Source organism: Pogonomyrmex barbatus, unplaced genomic scaffold, assembly GCF_055798465.1.
Source record: "Pogonomyrmex barbatus isolate J1 unplaced genomic scaffold, ASM5579846v1 scaffold18, whole genome shotgun sequence".
Lineage (NCBI taxonomy): Eukaryota > Metazoa > Arthropoda > Insecta > Hymenoptera > Formicidae > Pogonomyrmex > Pogonomyrmex barbatus.
The window spans coordinates 2,648,073-2,664,605 of record NW_028297114.1 but is presented as its reverse complement, the minus strand read 5'-3'; the positions used below and the strand labels follow the sequence as shown (position 1 = coordinate 2,664,605).

Here is a 16,533-nt window from a genome sequence, read left to right as displayed (position 1 = left end):
TCTTATCCTGATAACCAACGACGACGGCATCAAGATAAGTAAGAATCTAAAAAAGAACTTTTTACTTTTATAAAAAGTTTTTCTTTTTTATAAATATACCTATCTATTATAAACTATGCAAATAAATTACGCAATGCGCGATGAAAAATTATTTTTTTATTGTTTGACGTTTCCAAATATTATAATTGGAGACGTGGATTCGGAATTTTTCAATCTCCATATTTTTCAGCATACACCCGGCAACTGGAAAGAGAGAGTTACATTTACATCTACATCTTTCGTAATATTTCCATTTCACCGGCGGAGATTTTATTTTGCTCACAGAATCGCTCGACAGAACAATCGTTACGAGCGCGGAAACCTCGCTTTGAGAATCGCGCCGGAATAAATTTTATTTCCCGGCGTGTGCAACGCGCCGTTCAAACGCAATTTGCCGATTCGAGATCGAATATCGATCCGCGGAGCGGAGCGAACGCGAAATTTCGCGGCGCCATCGCGCACGTGCCATTACGTCCTCTTCTTCTTCTTCTTTTTTTTCGGCTAATTAATCGTGCGTCAAATTCGCGCGATGCCGCGCGCCGGTAACCCACTTCCGTAGCCGATACGAACGGTTTCTTTGGTCCACTTAATTCTTGCGGCGAGAAGAAAAGCAACGACGCGCCGGTGACCTCGCGGCGGCGTTTACACGCTTTCCGACGCGCCGGACGCGTTCATTAATTAATTAATTAAAGTCGCGACCTCGGCGCGGCGGGTGATCGTTAAGCATCCTCGGATCCTCGTTGTCCCCGCGCGAGATGATTTCACTCGCGCGAAAGCGAGTCAGGGGAACGGGCAACGATTTTACATTTTCGCGGCGTATCGGTAATACGAGAGCTATTCGCGGAGCTCGCGTCTTAATTTCACAATAACGGGAGTTCTTATGAAAGTCTTAATAACTTTTGCTTAGCTCACGGAGGGGGGAGAGGGGGGGGAGGAAATTAATCGAGCAGCGACAGTTATCTGGTGCGTGAAGTACAAATTGGGAGACTCTGACAAGAGGATCCTGTGATCAGCCGTGCCATTCTTCTCGGGCGAAATGGAGCGACGCCGACCAGCTCGATTCTTTCGCGAAGCGTGAGATTCCTCGCGTAAGAAGAAGTCCGCGCGCGCGAGCGAGCGGACGCTTCGGAAATCGAACTTGACCCTGAAAGTTTCGCTGGTTTGCTTTGACACAATCGGACATCAAGAGAGAAAGGCGGAGAGCCGACGTGAAGAATATTCGACGCGCGAGTTGGTGTCAACTTTGTTCGTCGCGGTCGTCGACGCGCCGGACGTCCAACTTTTACTCCAAAGTGACACGCTTTTCACGAACGTTTAATCCGTGTTTGATAACGTGATCCTATGATGCATGCGGTTTTTCATTGCTTGCTATATAATAATTACATTATTATCGTGCAAAATTAATAAATATTAATTGAATTTGACATTTTTGATAATAATTACATTATTGCGCAAAATTAATAAATATTGATTGAACATTTGACACTTTCGATCGTATCGAGCAGAATTTGATGACTAATAATAATTTTTGTGAATTTTATATAATTTATCTTTGTATTGTACGTTTCTGTATTGCGTGACGAATATGTAAGAAATCTGTTACATATTTTCCTTACGTCAATAATTAATTCGCCCATATATACATGTTAATCGATATTTATCTATTAAAATAAAATTATTATTATTGCGATACATTAAAAATATAACTTTTATGTATAATACATGCATACACACATATTTCTTTTTACTGAGAAAATCCCTCCAACGCACAAACTGTGGCACACATTCTCTCTCGTCTTTTTACTCTTACTCTCCTTCTTAATGAAGTTATTCTTTGCTTTTACTTTTCAACAACTTGTTACGTCATAAAAACATCATTCATAAAAACATGTATACATGGGCGCGTGCATATTATGTATAGACGTAAACATTTGCATCATATCGAATTTAAAACTGAGTTTGTTAAGCTTAAATAAGGATCAATTATCCCTTTAAAAGTATTTAATATTCCCTTTAAAATTTTATTGATTTTTCTATTCTTTTTTCCTGAATGTCTGTGTAAAATTGAGTATAATTATCCCTGTTCAAAAATTATTTAATTTTTAAACTTTTTAAAATTGATTCTTATGAAGAAAAAATCGCATATCGTAGCATTAATGTTATAATTATTGGCTTAGGATTTATATTTTGTACTAAACTTATATTAATAATTTGTATCAATTTAACATATATGATTAATTATTTTTATATTTTATATATTTTTAAATTATTTGAAATAATAATTCGAAATCTTCTTATAAATTATTCTTTTTTTGCATTTTTCGTCATTGATTCAAGAAAATTATAATTTTTTTTTCTATAAATGTTAAAAACACTGTTATTTATTTATTTATACTTTGATTTCTTTAGAATCTAAATCTATTTATTTCATGCTGCAAATAATATAAGTACAAAAATAATATTTCTCTTTCGATAACTTTTGCTATTATTATACAACCAATATATCTTAAGAAAAGACCCAATTTCCTCCTGTTCAACTTTATATCAAAATATATTCTGGGCATCTCAATTACATACATAACAGTCAGCTTCCAAATCATGTTATCTTAACATCGAGAAGTGAATTTATTTAAATTATTATTATATTATATTTTAAATTATTTACTTAAATTATTTATTTAAAAATTTACTAAAATTATATAATTTTAAATAGCTTGATAATTTTATTTCACAATATGTGATAACTTTATTACATGCAATAAAAAAGATTTTATATGTATACACTGCGTGAAAATTTCTATTTTTTTTTTCGTTTCCCTCTTCTTCCACATTATTTTGCATTTTAACAATTCATTAATTCTAATTTATTTTTCTACATTTATGTTTAATTATTTAATCCTGTCTTTTTTATCGATCGTCTTTTTTAAAATCCGTCGAAATTCATCAAAATTTGCGCCCATAACATTTTCCCGCCGTCTTTTCTGTCGCATTAATGCGCATGCGCGAAGCCTCGAACCATTTAAATAATTTCAATTCGCTTTTGCGACATACTTTTGCTCGTTACACCTACAGTCCCTTTGCGACAATTTCTTAATTGTGCTTTCATCGATGCGTAGGAAACAATTCACTCAATCATGAAGGCGCTATTCAATTTGTGTGCAGATAACGTGAACGATTTACTGCCATATTTGAAAAACCGATTAATGTCAGGAAAAGCGCAGGTACAAGAGAAACCTACACGATATATACGCCACGATTGTAATGCACCTTTTTTTGCGCAGTTTGTGCCTTTTTTAATTGCTCACGCAATTTTTGCATCGAATGCAATTTTCGTATTAGTCAGACTACGAAGATCAATATACCGAAAAATATATTTTATGTACATAATAATACATACACTACTTGTTTAAGAGATTTCACCACACAATATCTCTTCCGGTTAAATTACAGATAACAAAGCAGATGAGCTTTTCAAAACTATTTTATTGATATAATACAAAAGAGATACAAACTATATAAAAATTATTTCTTTTCTATATTATATCAAATAGATATTTTAATAATAAAATCTAAAATATAAAATATTTATGAAATGTGTGTTGAAACTTTTGACAAGTGGTATATATTTTTATCTGGTAAAATGTCTTCAACTTCGACTTAACTTGTAACGACATTACGCGACATACGTTTCCCTCGGCTTTTTACTCTTACTCTCTTTAGTAGAAATATAACTTTCATCTTAATCAAGCTGTAATTCCGCCGAGTTTTGTCGCCAGAGGTGCAGACGCGCAAAAAGGAGTCCTGTGTCTGACATCGTGTCTCATTAATTCGACACAACGCAAACAGATATGAAAGGACTTGCTTGCATTTTCGTGTCTAAATATCGAACTCGGCGAAATTACGACGGTATTTACCTTCCGTGATGCGAACGCGTAACGCACGAATCGAGGGCGATCAATCGGAAGTGGAGCGGAAAGAAGTGAAAACGAGACAAATCGGCCAAACCGTTCACGTTCGCACATACGAAACATCGACAGCTTCGTCGAAACATAGTTGATAGTTAATTTCATTAATTTTCCCCTCTAATCTTTCTTTCTCGCAACGAAATTAGGTCGTGAAGGAGATACTGAAGTTCTTGGAGAAAACAGAGGAATCCAAGAGAAACGTCATTGTCGACAAACTCGTCAAATTCGACGTGATATTCGTTATGTGCAACATGATGCAGACTTCGGATGAAGATTTTGTTAAGTATGCAACTCTTCTCTAACTCGATAGAAAATTTGACGTTTACGTATTTGTTCAAATTCAAGATTTCTCGTATGAATTATGAATGTGTTATAAAGTGTTCCTGTAATGATTTTGTTTACAGAGCTGTTCTCGAATGTTTCAAGATTGTGAGTGCCTACAAAGAGTTCTACGAAAATCAAGCGGCCATAATCGCCGTAGAATCAATGTTAAGACTCAGTTACTGTATACATAAATCACTCAAAAACTCGAGACTGTTTGAGAAGCTCGTGGAGAATGTCTCCTATATACTTGCTAAGTATATTCCTTTACTTGTTTATCATAAAAATGTGTTCTAGTCAGAATATTATCTTATATATACTTGTGATTACATTAATTATAATAATTAATTATATATTACATAATATGTAAATCGCTATTTATGATTAATTTATCGCCATTTATGATATTTTAATATTCACAGAACATTATATTTATCACACATCTATCTAAATATTATCTTTTTGATTAATTGTCAAACAATGATTTACCAAAGTAATCATAATCATTATGTTAAACGCAGTAAAATTGAAACGTTAATTGAAACATACTTTTAGATCGTTAAAATTAGATGTGAACCTCGACACAAGCTGCATTCTGCAACAAGTTGTATTTTTCGTGAAGAATCTGAATATCAAAGATTTGCAGAAGGATGATCTGAAATTTGCGGCTGTGACGATGTTAAACGTCGTTCTTCAAAAACAAGAAACCTTTGATGAAGATACCGATATGGAAACGATCATCGACATCTGTCACAATGCATTAAAATCGATGACAGATATCGTCAAATATGGCGATGACGATAACACGATTTTATTTGCCGCCGATTTATTATGCAGTACTTGCGCCTGTAGTTCACGGTAATTCTCACTCAACAATTTACCTTTCTCGAAATCAAAATCACTTTTATTATATATTTTTCCTTGCCAGATTTTGCCTCATGCAGGATTCGAGCGAAGAGAATCAAACTCAGTCTCAGCTCAAGATTTGTCAGAGGATAGATAGACTAGAAAGTTGTGTATATAATACGATGATGGATTTAATTATTCCATTATGCGCAAAAGTACGTTTGTTAAATTAAAAAAAAATAATATAATTGAAAATATATTGATGATATTGTCACTCACTCTGTAAGATATATCTTACAGAGTGATTCACGAACACCACGTTGATAAAGATATTCCTTTGGTAGAACGCAGATTTGTCTCGCGTAGACTCGATCGGCTTTCACAGAAGCCTCATCTCCTGTTTAAATAACTTGTATCAGCTGAAGAACTGTAATAAAGACGACCTGTCGAACCACTTGACTGTCAATGGTTATCTGAAGCGCTTTTTGTACTTGTCTGTGTCGGTTCCGTAAGTTGCGCCGTTTCTAATCTGCATGGATCAATACAATCATGTTGCAATCGCCAATCGCAATTGCATGTATCCTATATGCTCTATGCTATATATTTCTTAATGAACTTGCGCGACACCCACATAAACAAATAGCAATGGGAATGAGTTTGCAAATATATTCAATATTCTTAATTCTTTTGGTTTTCCTAGATCGTTTAAATTTTCATATTAAAAAGGATCTATTTATTTTTATTTTAACTATTCGATGCGATCCCGAAACCGTTCGGGATGCTTTCAACGTTGTAAGCTGACAAACCTCATTAAACTTTCATTTCTTGTGGACTCTAAGAATAATCTTCCAGCTTAAGAAGTATGTAGATGCATGTTTTGCACTTTATATACAATTCTGAAGATATTTAATAAGTTTCTAAGTTCTGCAATATTGTAAAATAAATTGGGCGTGATATATAATATTGCTGAAGTTTGTCTCTTATATATTAAAAATGCATATCTAAATTCACAACAAAATAGCATGCAAGCAACGGTTCGCTTATAGGGAGAATTTACGAAGGAGTATCTGCACGTTACTATCACGTATTTTGAGCACTCTCGGCAAAGCGGCATTCTCTATAAATAAAATACAGCTTGCAAATATCTTGCAACGAAATCTTGTAGAGTTATTAAAAGATCCGAAAGAGCGATGGAATGACGTCGTAGCAAGCCGCGAAAAGAATGGATCGATCCTCATAATTTTGCTATACTATCATTATTTTGGCACTCAAGAGTATGGAAGGACTATATTTTTCTATATTGCTGTCTTATTTCTTTTCAACGTTCTAACCTTTATGCCACTTTTCAGAAGCAATGTAGTATCCTTGGAGTCATTAATTGCAAGGATCATGCTACTCCCAAGGACTTTGCCGATTTCAGATATAATTTTGAAACCTTTATTATTCTTATTTGCTGTGAGTACATATTTATTTTATATGAATGTGTATCTACTTGTAGATACACTAGATTGATTGCTATGTATTGATTTCACAGGTAACATCTCTAGCTCATCCTCGTCCTCATTTATTATATCATTATGAAAACGCGATTACTAAATTAATGAATATTTTACAACGTTTAGATATCAGCAAATTTTATACTCATCATATCGATCTTTTACGCTACTGTCTTGAATGTCCAAACATTTCGCAAAACTTGATGAATCAAATTTTAAATTTATGGCTGATAGAATCCGATGGTGATGTCAAGCCGCTATTATTCAATTGCAATAAAGTTGTTCAACATTTATTGGTAAGCAGAATATTTATTTCTATACGATATCAATAAAAGAAAACAGAAGATGTAAATATAAGATGTAAATAGAAGACGTAATGTTTTTAATCACATATCTTTGTAAATATTTCTGTTTTTAATTAAATAAACAATTTTAAGTGTAGTATTTCTACTAAGTATTTCTATTAAATATTAAGTATTTTATTAAGTATAGTATTTTAAATTAAGTTATGATATTTAATAGTTTTTTTAGAAAATATTTGTATATTAAGTAATAATTTTTTAATCACTTATAAATAGATGGTGATACATACCGATTATTTCACAAGTGTTATCCACGTTGCTGCGAAAGGGCTTCGTCAATTCATTCAAATTATGAAAGATGATAAACAGCTTATAGACCAAGTCGCGGATAAAGTGTGGCGCATATTACCTAATATTCTTTCATCGTATCAATCAGATTATGGTTTGCCAAATTAATTCAATAAACTTTCCAAAAAAATATTAAATTTAACGAGAAATATTTTGATCTATTTATCTTTTTCTATTTTATATTTAAAGTTACCTAATGTTAAAAAATTAAAGCATTTGTTAAATTATATTTGCAGTCGCGCATATAGACACAGTTCTGGAATTAGCTAATATTACCAGACCATCCACAATACCGATACCTTTTATAATACGCAGTGCTGATTATATCGTTAATATTATATTAAAGAAGAACATAGATTCGAAACTGATGACTTTATTCTTAACGCAAGCATATATTTTATTAGATGCCGCTGTATCATGCAAGTCATTTGAAGGTAAGAATATTCATAAAAGTAAATAATTATTTTGATAAAAACCGTATATTGTTTATAGACATGAAAATATTTAAACAAAAAATTTCAATAAAATTTGCTTTGCTTTATAGTGCTCAAAATATATATACAAAAATTTCTGTTATTGAAACAATTATACGTTTATGGATTTTCGGAACAAAGATCGCAATTATCTACGGCAAGCATAAAACTTCTTGCATATATTCTTCATTGTCAAAAAGAATCGTTAATAAAAGTATGTATAATAATTATGAACTGCATATGTAAAAATTTTAAATAAAACTTTTAAATATTTCATAATAAATCTATTTCTCAGTGCCGAAAGCCATTGAAGGTCCACATAAAAGATTTGGTTCAGATGTTAAACTATGCAAGAATATCACCGGACTGGACAGTAAACGAAATGTTATTTATTTGTGAACTTTTAACATCAGATAATAATAAATCGGCTATCATTTTGCAAAATATCACGACAAAAACGGATGATGTGTATATGCTAATTAATCTCTATGAGATGCTTCATCTTATTCTCCCACAAGTCAGTTATATTGAAAAACGCAAAACTGAAGAAGCATGGAAACATTTTCTTCATTATAATATTTAAATTATTGTATTGTTACAATTGACACAGCTAATTTTATCTTTTTACAGAAAGACCCGATATCAAAAGATATAGTGTATCAAAGTCTGCTGACTCTATTAGAATTTTGTAATGTTAATGTACCTACACTAATGCAACATCTTTGTACTGTAATGAGTAATTACGAGCTTATCTTTAATGTTAATATACAACAAATATCCTGTCATTTTCTCAAATTCATCACTGCCTGGCTTCATTATCGCAAAGCAAATTGTAAAGATGTATTGTGGAATCCTAGAAAGTTGTATAAAACACCGTTTGATGAAGCTTTGGATAAACTTAAGGAATATTCAATAATCCTTAATGACAAAGGAATGGAAAACGCTTATCAGGATTTGCAAAGCGCAGTAAGCATCATTTATGGATATTTTGAAATATATTATAAATTTTACAACATTAATCAATGCACTCGTTGTCTTACACATTTTTTTACATTAATATATATTTTTTAGCTCTCACAATTTCAATAAATAATAACAGGATTATATTATAATACAAATAATTCATATTAAAAGAAAAATTACAAGACTAACTTCTGCTTAATTAAATTTTTTGTTTAATTAAATTATATATAAGTTAATTTCTTTAAGAATTCGTTAAAGTATTCTTTAAGAATACTTTAAGTTCTATATTTTGAAATAATAAAATTTTGTGTAACTAAATATATCAATATTAAATACTCTTTCACTTCATTAAAAAAATTGTATTATTCGAATAAAATATATATTATACAGATTATTTTATTAATTTTGATAAAACGTCTTCTTTCTTCACTATATATAATATTATTATTACCAACATTATAACAATATTGTAGCAAGTACATGACTGTAAACAACATCGAAAGACAACTTCCGAAAACGTCGGAGTATCGTATTCCTCATCGGAATCTTCCTCATCCCTGGGGAACTGCAGTACATGCATTTTTTAACTCATTTTTATGTATTATATGCATCTATCATTTTTGTGCCTTTCCATTACAACACCTTTCCATTATTTATTCGCGCAACCATTAGGCTACACCATCTACTTCAACTTCTTCAGAGTGTAGCCTAAGAAGCTAAATACGGAAAGTTATCACTGCGACACATATTCTTTAATTACGTACAACTACGATCATCTCGGTAATCTGCTTATTCGTTTGTCTTTCAAAAGTAAAAATTTAATCTCCTTACTCTTTTTTTTACATGGTCGATTGTTTCGGCTACATAAGACAATCTTTGAAGATTAATCTCACGTCGATGTCATCCTCCTTCAACTGAAACGTGTTTGTCGTTCATCGTCATGTTCACACAAATGAAATAGTATATCGAGTATGTACCAGGTATATAAAACGATGTAATCTACGACGTAGACTATGTAATTAACGAAATTAATATTCCGTATATACCGCACCTGATTAAATAAATAGATCTTGTAACAGAATGGCGCCGAGCATCCGGTTGCATTGCATTTCGGCAACGCTATCGCTCCTGCATCTTGGATGAACAGCTTTCCTCTTAAGCCTGCTGAGAAATTACCTGGAGTAGAAGCTTCTACTATAGTAATCACCAATCAATAACTATAAAATTAATTTAACTAAGCTAACTCGACTATTATAAATTTTTAAATAAATATAAAGAAACTTAATAATATTAAATATAAATCGTTTTCAAATATCACCTCATAAACGTTTTAATTTAAATAATTAAATTGGGTATTGATTATTCTGTCAGAAAGTTTACGTAAATTTTATGCCTAATTATTATTTAATTGAAAGAATTATGAATAATATTAATTAAATTAATTATTAATTAAATTTAGAAATTTAGATTAATCAATCAAATTAGCGAATAAAGAACGAATAAACCTTGACGATTATTAATTCACTATCTCAAAAATTAAAGCGCCAAATCGAATTAGGGATGTTGTTCTCAGCATCGTTAATTATCCCTAAGTGAGAGTACTTTCCATAACCTGTGTCAACATTTGATACATATACTTGTTAAGAATAAATTCGTTTAATTATACAAATAACTTACATTTTTAATGAATTCTTTGTATACTTGAGGAAGAGTTACGAATACTTGTAAAGAGTTTCGTGAGAAAATCTGATCCTTTCTGGACAATCGGACTGCACCTGAATATCACCCCTAGTGCCATTTTAGCGGAGCCGGTGATCGATCAATAGACAGGGATGGCGCTCCGTTTGTTTTCCCTACCGAGAGTTAGTGGAAAATAGGAAATTTTCAGACTAACAGGCAAAAAACTTTATTCACGTGCAAAGAATATTTCATATCAAACCTTTCATTAAACAAGTTCACTTTTTAAATTTAAAATTGAACAAACAAATAAATATAAGTTTTCGTACAGATATTTCTTACAGATAATGCGAGATAACTTCTTTCTTGTGCACTGTTGCGTTTGAAATAGATCCTTTAACTTTCTATTCCTTTAATGTGATTTTGTATATTGCTATGATAGTATAATTAGCTTTGTTCGTAATTTCCTTCGAGTGGCGCAAAATTATTCTAATGTTTACTATTCTCAGCCGAAACTCGAAACTTAGTTTTAGATCTCTAGGTCGATGCTGATGAAAAACAAGATTTTATATTCATCAAGATTCCAAGTCAAAACTTAGAAAATAATGTCATTTCTGAAAATAAAACAAGGAATTTCCATAAAAATAATAAATTTAAAATCGGCTTCTTTTTTAAACAACTGCGCGTTTTTTAGCTTAAATATTTTAATATATACTGATAAAATTAAATTCTTACATGTTTTGTAGCGCGATAGAAATGTATTAAATGTATTAAATATTGTAATTAAGTCAATTGCGAAAAATCTCTAGAAAATTCAATAGACGTCGCGAAACTTTGCCTCATAATGTACAATTTAATAAAGTTTTTTTTCAGAAAAGAGCTTTTCTTCAGAAAAGGGAACGGCCGAAAAACAAAAGTCCTTAATGCGATTTATACAACCAAAATTTGTACAGTATAAAAACGGTAATATTTTATTTTCCAAAAAAAAAGAAAATAACGAATAATAGATTCAGAATTACATTTAATCAGACTTTATAAGTTTAATAATCACGTTAAGAAATTCTCTGTTGAGAAATTCAGTTGAAACCAATTTTGCAACGTGACACGGTTGTATAAATGGATCGTGGAAATCAATAAATTTAGTATTTACGTAATCTTGAAATCTGAATTTGGTTTCTCGCGGTTCAATAATAGTTTCTTAAAAAAAATTGCATATACATACACACGCGCGCGCAATTTTGTGTGTGTGTGTGTGTGTGTATGTGTGTGTGTGCGCGTGTGTGTGGTGTGTGTAATTACAAGTAATTCGTTTTTCTTTTTTTCTTTATGAAACCTGAATTTTTTTGTGTCAGAAGAGAAGTGTTTGAGCGAGAAAATGCATAGGAAATCGAATTGATTCTAAAAGTTTCGTTAGCCACTTTGACGATTGGATATCAAAGAACAAAGTCGAAAAGCTTGCATGTAAAATGTTCGAAGCGCGAGTCGGTGTCGATTTGTCCATCATGGTTACCGACGTATTGAATATCTAGCTTACATTCCAAAGCGACACTTTTCGCAGATATTCGCAATAGTCAACCTGAAACTTGGTAGTGTATCCTGTAACATATATGTTTCACAAGCGCTTTCCGTCGCTCGCGTCTGTAATTTTCTGTTTACAATTAAAATATGTTTTTAAATTGTGAAGAGTTGCATAAATGACAGTTAACTACTTCCACACCGAGTAATTAGTATAATTATTTTTCGCATATACGTTTCAGTCTGCGTCTACTTTTCATTATATGTAATTTAAAATGTACTTTTTCTCACGCACAGCTATGCCAGTTCAGAATAATAAATCTTCTTCAAGATTAAATACTAAATATTTAAATAAATGCAACTTTTAATTTTTCATTTTAACCAAATATCTTCCTATTAATACGTTCTCTTATTATTATTTATATTTTTCATTATTATAAAACGAGCATATATATTCGACACAGGAGTGACATATCGACAATATTCGGCAATTTTTAGCATTCTCCAATAATCTTTTTATTTCTGAATTTAAATACAAATTCAAGAACAATTAATACTGTCACCAATTACGTGCTCCTTCAAGATTTAATTTTTACTTTTTAATGGACTTGGAAAGTGGTAATCCAAAACCAGAGCTATAGCTTTCCTCTTTAATAAACCGATAATTAAAATTAATGATACCCGTTAACTCCTTTCCTCCTATAAGAAATTCTTATTGCAAAAATTCTTGTTATATCTTTCTCGATCGAGTATTTAACTCACGTTGATAAAAAGGACAGAACTCTGGAATGAGTCAGTGTTCAGCTCCGTTAGATAAATGGTATAAAAGCTAACTCTAAGTAGCTTCGACGTGAATGTAAGACTTGTATTTATAACGTTTCTATCGAGAAACTCAGCTAAGACCAGTTTTAAGAATGATGTGTTTCGATAGGTGAATATTGAAAATCCATTTGATATCCGTGACTATGTACCGATATCAATTCAAAGAGGATGTACCTCACATAAATATATATTAATATCGCCATTTTAAAATAGGTATCTCGACGCTCGAATTAAATTAATTTCAAATTAATTAATTTAATTAATTAATTAATTTCCGTTTAAGTAATCTGATATTTATCGGCAATCATGCTGATGCGAAAAAGATAACGATTGAAAATTGCCTGCGGTTGAAATATCGAACTGCGCACTAAGTATCCCATTCAATACGTCCTTGAGACAACATTTAAAAATAATAACAGGCTATAAAGGTACTAAAGTTAGGTCTACAAAAATACAGAGTTAAATTATCGGGTTTCGCGAATGCGCTTCGCGCGCGAAACCGCGGCGTGAAGTGTGCGATTATTCTCGCACGTTTTTTTTTTCAAACCCGTGGCGGCGATCGTGACACGAAATTGACTCGTAATCCGCAAATACGTAATATTCCCCCGAGTGAAAATCTTGGTGCTCGGCGCGCGAAGGAAATTGGCGATTTATGGCGCGGTCGCGCGCGCCGTCCGCGGCGATCATTCGCGGGACTCGGGAGTTCACGCCGGAACAGGCCGGCACCGTAACATCATAAACCGATAGTTAATTATTTTACACCGCAAAGCTGTGCACTTTGGCTCACGAAACGGCAGTTACGACGATCGGCCGGCAACGACGGTCGGGGTCCGGTTACGGGGAGCAACGGCCTGGAATATAGTTGTGGAATATAGTTCGACGGCCAGTTCTACCTTTTCCCGTTTCACACATGCCGAACGAACTCGAACCGGTCATCCTGAACCGGAAACGAAAATGAACGCGTTTTGCTGGATAATCACGTACCTAGGTGTTGCCCAATGAAACTAGACCGAACGAGACCGGCAGTGGATGAAATCCGATGAGAGCCAGACCGTTAATTCTACGTTGCGGCAACAGAATTCTCGATAAAAATATACGTACCAGTTCTACGTGGGTGATTTTTTCCTCTTCTTTTTCGAAAAGCGGTAATTTGTGCTTTTCTCTTTTTCTCTAGAGCTCGGCTATATGGATCTCAAATGATGCGTTCACCAATAACAATCATGACGAGGGGGAAAAAGGAAGATTATCGAAACCGTAAAATATCACACGAGTATTTAAGTATCTCATTATACCAATTGAGGACATAAAATAAAAATAATTCCATAGATAGAAGTAAAAATCCTCGAGAAAGTTGAAGACCTATAAATAATATTTATTTCTCGTAAAAATTACAAAGGAGAGATACCGTCCTCTTTTATTTTTGACATTTGGATGACGCAGCAAGTTGCGCATCCTTGTAGAAATTTAATACTGGAAGATGATTAATTACTTACTTTTGAGCATTAAAAGCACTGAACAATAATACTTTCAATATTCAAAATAAGTATTTTGAATATTCTAGTATTATATTCGTTCAGTCATTAAATTGGATTTCTAAGAAAGAGAACTTCTTTCCGAATATTATTAAATTCATAGAAGTCTTTCTTCGTAAAAAAAAAGGATTCCAATATACATCTGCAGTATAATCTTTTTTTTTCTTTTTCAATTTATAAATAAAGCTCGCGCCATTTTCTCCGAAACAGCGAAAAGACGAGAGACCCCGCTTGGCTGCGCTCGAGAAGTAGGGGAAGGTCACTGGCATCGTAAAAATGTAGAAGATGAGGTGCCGACGTGCTGACGTGTCCCGGAGGAGGAGGGGTGGAGGGAGAGGGGGCGGGGGGAAGGGGGGCATGATACAATTATATACCTCCGTGCGAAAGGAGGCAAAAAGGCAGATGTCGAATGATTATAGCACGGCGAGCTTTGCGAAACGAACGTAACGGCACGGACTACTTCCATCTACAGGTGCGAGTGGTGCGCGCATTCCGAACTTTCTTAAACAATTATGTCATAACACACACGGTACTCCACGGTGCCCCCCTTTTCGCATCTCTGTACCTCGCCGCGGTCCGTGCAATCTGTCCTTCCTCCCTCCCTCCCTCCCCCTGCCGCGACATCCGACATCCTCTCGCTCGCACGACGAGAGGATTGTAGATGTGCTCTCCGGCATCCTATCACGTCGTCACTCAGACGGGGAATCGAATTTCACGCTAATGATTATAAAGTGACTGCCATTTGCGGCCGCACACACGACGTCCACAACGAGAAGCACGGTTTTTACGTTATTACTCTTTTAAGAAGAAAATCGCGCAAATTGCGAGACGATCGAAAAACGCTCCATTTCCATCCACTTAATTTTACACATGAAATTTTTAAAGATAAAGATATTAGAGGTTTTTTTTTTGGTGGGAATCTCGAATGAGAATTTTAATTCTCTCGTTTTCACCTTTGAAAAATTGAGGAAAGAAAGACACGAGATGAGATAAAATTTTTTTTATAAAATAAACCTTTATAAGAATAATAATAAAAGCTGTCGGAACAATGTTGCTCCACGATGTCACAGAAGACACAGAAAGGAGAGCATTTTCCCTTCGTAACTTTTACGAAAAAGTATTATTTAGAAATTAGCTTTCTCTAAGATTTTCACTTCGGACTTGTATCCCGCATGAAATTACAGGCGTCACGGCGCATTTCGGCACGATTGCGCCAATAGCGCCAATTTTAACGAGTCGCTTCTGAACCCGCGAGAATAAAACGCGGGTCCCAGGCCCTCGCCTACGATAGCCATCTCCGATTGCTCCATCGCTTCACACACGAGCAAAAATGAGAATTGCTTATTACGGGAACTTCACGCAGGATCAGGCTAATTAACCTACCACTGTTGCTCAAAACGACGACCGACGCTGACGCGCAGACGCGCTAACAATGTAGATCGCACGAATAACGAAATGTGGGTGATCGCACGATCATTTCTCGTCCAGTTTGTTCTTCCCCCGTCTGTTCTTCCTTATCCACTATCTTTGTGACTCGTCGCTCTGCAACCTGCATGCCATTACGAGCGGTTTACGAGCGACGGAAGAGCCTTCCCTACGACTTTCCGCGGCAATATCGAGGCGTCCAACGCCTCGCAGTTGATTTACGATAATTATCTTGTCACACACGAAGGATCGCCTCTCGCAGGAGAGAATCGAACTTTCGCAATAACGCATCTCCGTCCGCCTTTTTTTTATTGCACTCTCAAATGTTAGTCCTCGACGATATTTTCTCGATTTATGCGAGTTACTCTTGCGAGTTAGACTTACTCTGCGCTTTGTCGTATTTGAAGATACAGGCTACTCCCGCATGTCTGTCTGAAGATGATATGGCATATACGATGAAAAAAGAAGGACGATTTCTTTGATGCAAGATTCAACTAATTTCGGGGACGAAAATGCCTCGAGTGCTGGCATGCGGCTAGGAGCTTCGCTGCTAAAAGAGCAAATTAACCGCGACCTGGTTGGTCCCCAAGTTATCTTGCTGAAATTTCTGCAGACTATTCAGTGTGCCCTCTGCTTTGCGAAATTACATTAAAATAATTGCAACCGGCGTAGCGTGCAGCAACAGCAACTTCGGCAAGTAGCAAATTCCGATATATCCATGCAGCTTCAATTTGGAAGTGGCAACTTAGCCGTTAATTCAGACAATACCTGAGCGGCATAATTTTCACTGAAGATGGAGAATATAGAAC

General features: G+C 34.1%; 1 protein-coding gene and 1 long non-coding RNA gene across 7 annotated transcripts; one reads left to right on the top strand and one right to left on the bottom strand.

Moving 5' to 3' along the window:
- Positions 1-103: 103 nt before the first annotated feature.
- LOC105426728 (uncharacterized) lies at positions 104-9,110 on the top strand. Of its 4 annotated transcripts, none has more exons than XM_089075024.1 (14): positions 104-3,260; positions 4,151-4,287; positions 4,409-4,582; positions 4,881-5,183; positions 5,254-5,386; positions 5,516-5,679; positions 6,218-6,445; positions 6,521-6,626; positions 6,706-6,963; positions 7,246-7,411; positions 7,554-7,751; positions 7,862-8,004; positions 8,086-8,307; positions 8,421-9,110. In XM_089075024.1, the coding sequence occupies exons 1-14, from the start codon at positions 3,174-3,176 to the stop codon at positions 8,859-8,861; spliced, it is 2,760 nt and encodes a 919-aa protein (XP_088931150.1). In that variant the 5' UTR covers positions 104-3,173; the 3' UTR covers positions 8,862-9,110. The 4 variants fall into 4 exon arrangements, with proteins under 4 accessions (XP_088931150.1, XP_025073919.2, XP_088931151.1 ...); XM_025218134.2 differs by having other exon boundaries at positions 6,218-6,626; positions 8,421-8,756; positions 8,862-9,110; XM_089075025.1 differs by lacking the exon at positions 6,218-6,445.
- On the bottom strand, positions 9,098-10,787 carry LOC148936988 (uncharacterized). Of its 3 annotated transcripts, none has more exons than XR_016138820.1 (4): positions 10,773-10,787; positions 10,431-10,606; positions 9,805-10,365; positions 9,098-9,667 (listed from the first exon to the last, which is right to left on the bottom strand). It is a non-coding gene; the product is annotated as an uncharacterized LOC148936988 (long non-coding RNA). The 3 variants fall into 3 exon arrangements; XR_016138819.1 differs by having other exon boundaries at positions 10,760-10,774; XR_016138821.1 differs by lacking the exon at positions 10,773-10,787 and having other exon boundaries at positions 9,098-9,469; positions 9,585-9,667; positions 10,431-10,594.
- Between the last annotated feature and the right edge of the window lie 5,746 nt (positions 10,788-16,533).

Excerpts from the sequence above, each read along its gene's own strand:
- LOC105426728 (XM_089075022.1), top strand. The coding sequence starts at position 3,174 with ATGAAGGCGCTATTCAATTTGTGTGCAGATAACGTGAACGATTTACTG. Across the intron at positions 6,627-6,705 it reads CTTTATTATTCTTATTTGCT|GTAACATCTCTAGCTCATCC; the intron begins GTGAGTACATAT and ends TTGATTTCACAG. Across the intron at positions 7,752-7,861 it reads ATCATGCAAGTCATTTGAAG|TGCTCAAAATATATATACAA; the intron begins GTAAGAATATTC and ends TTTGCTTTATAG.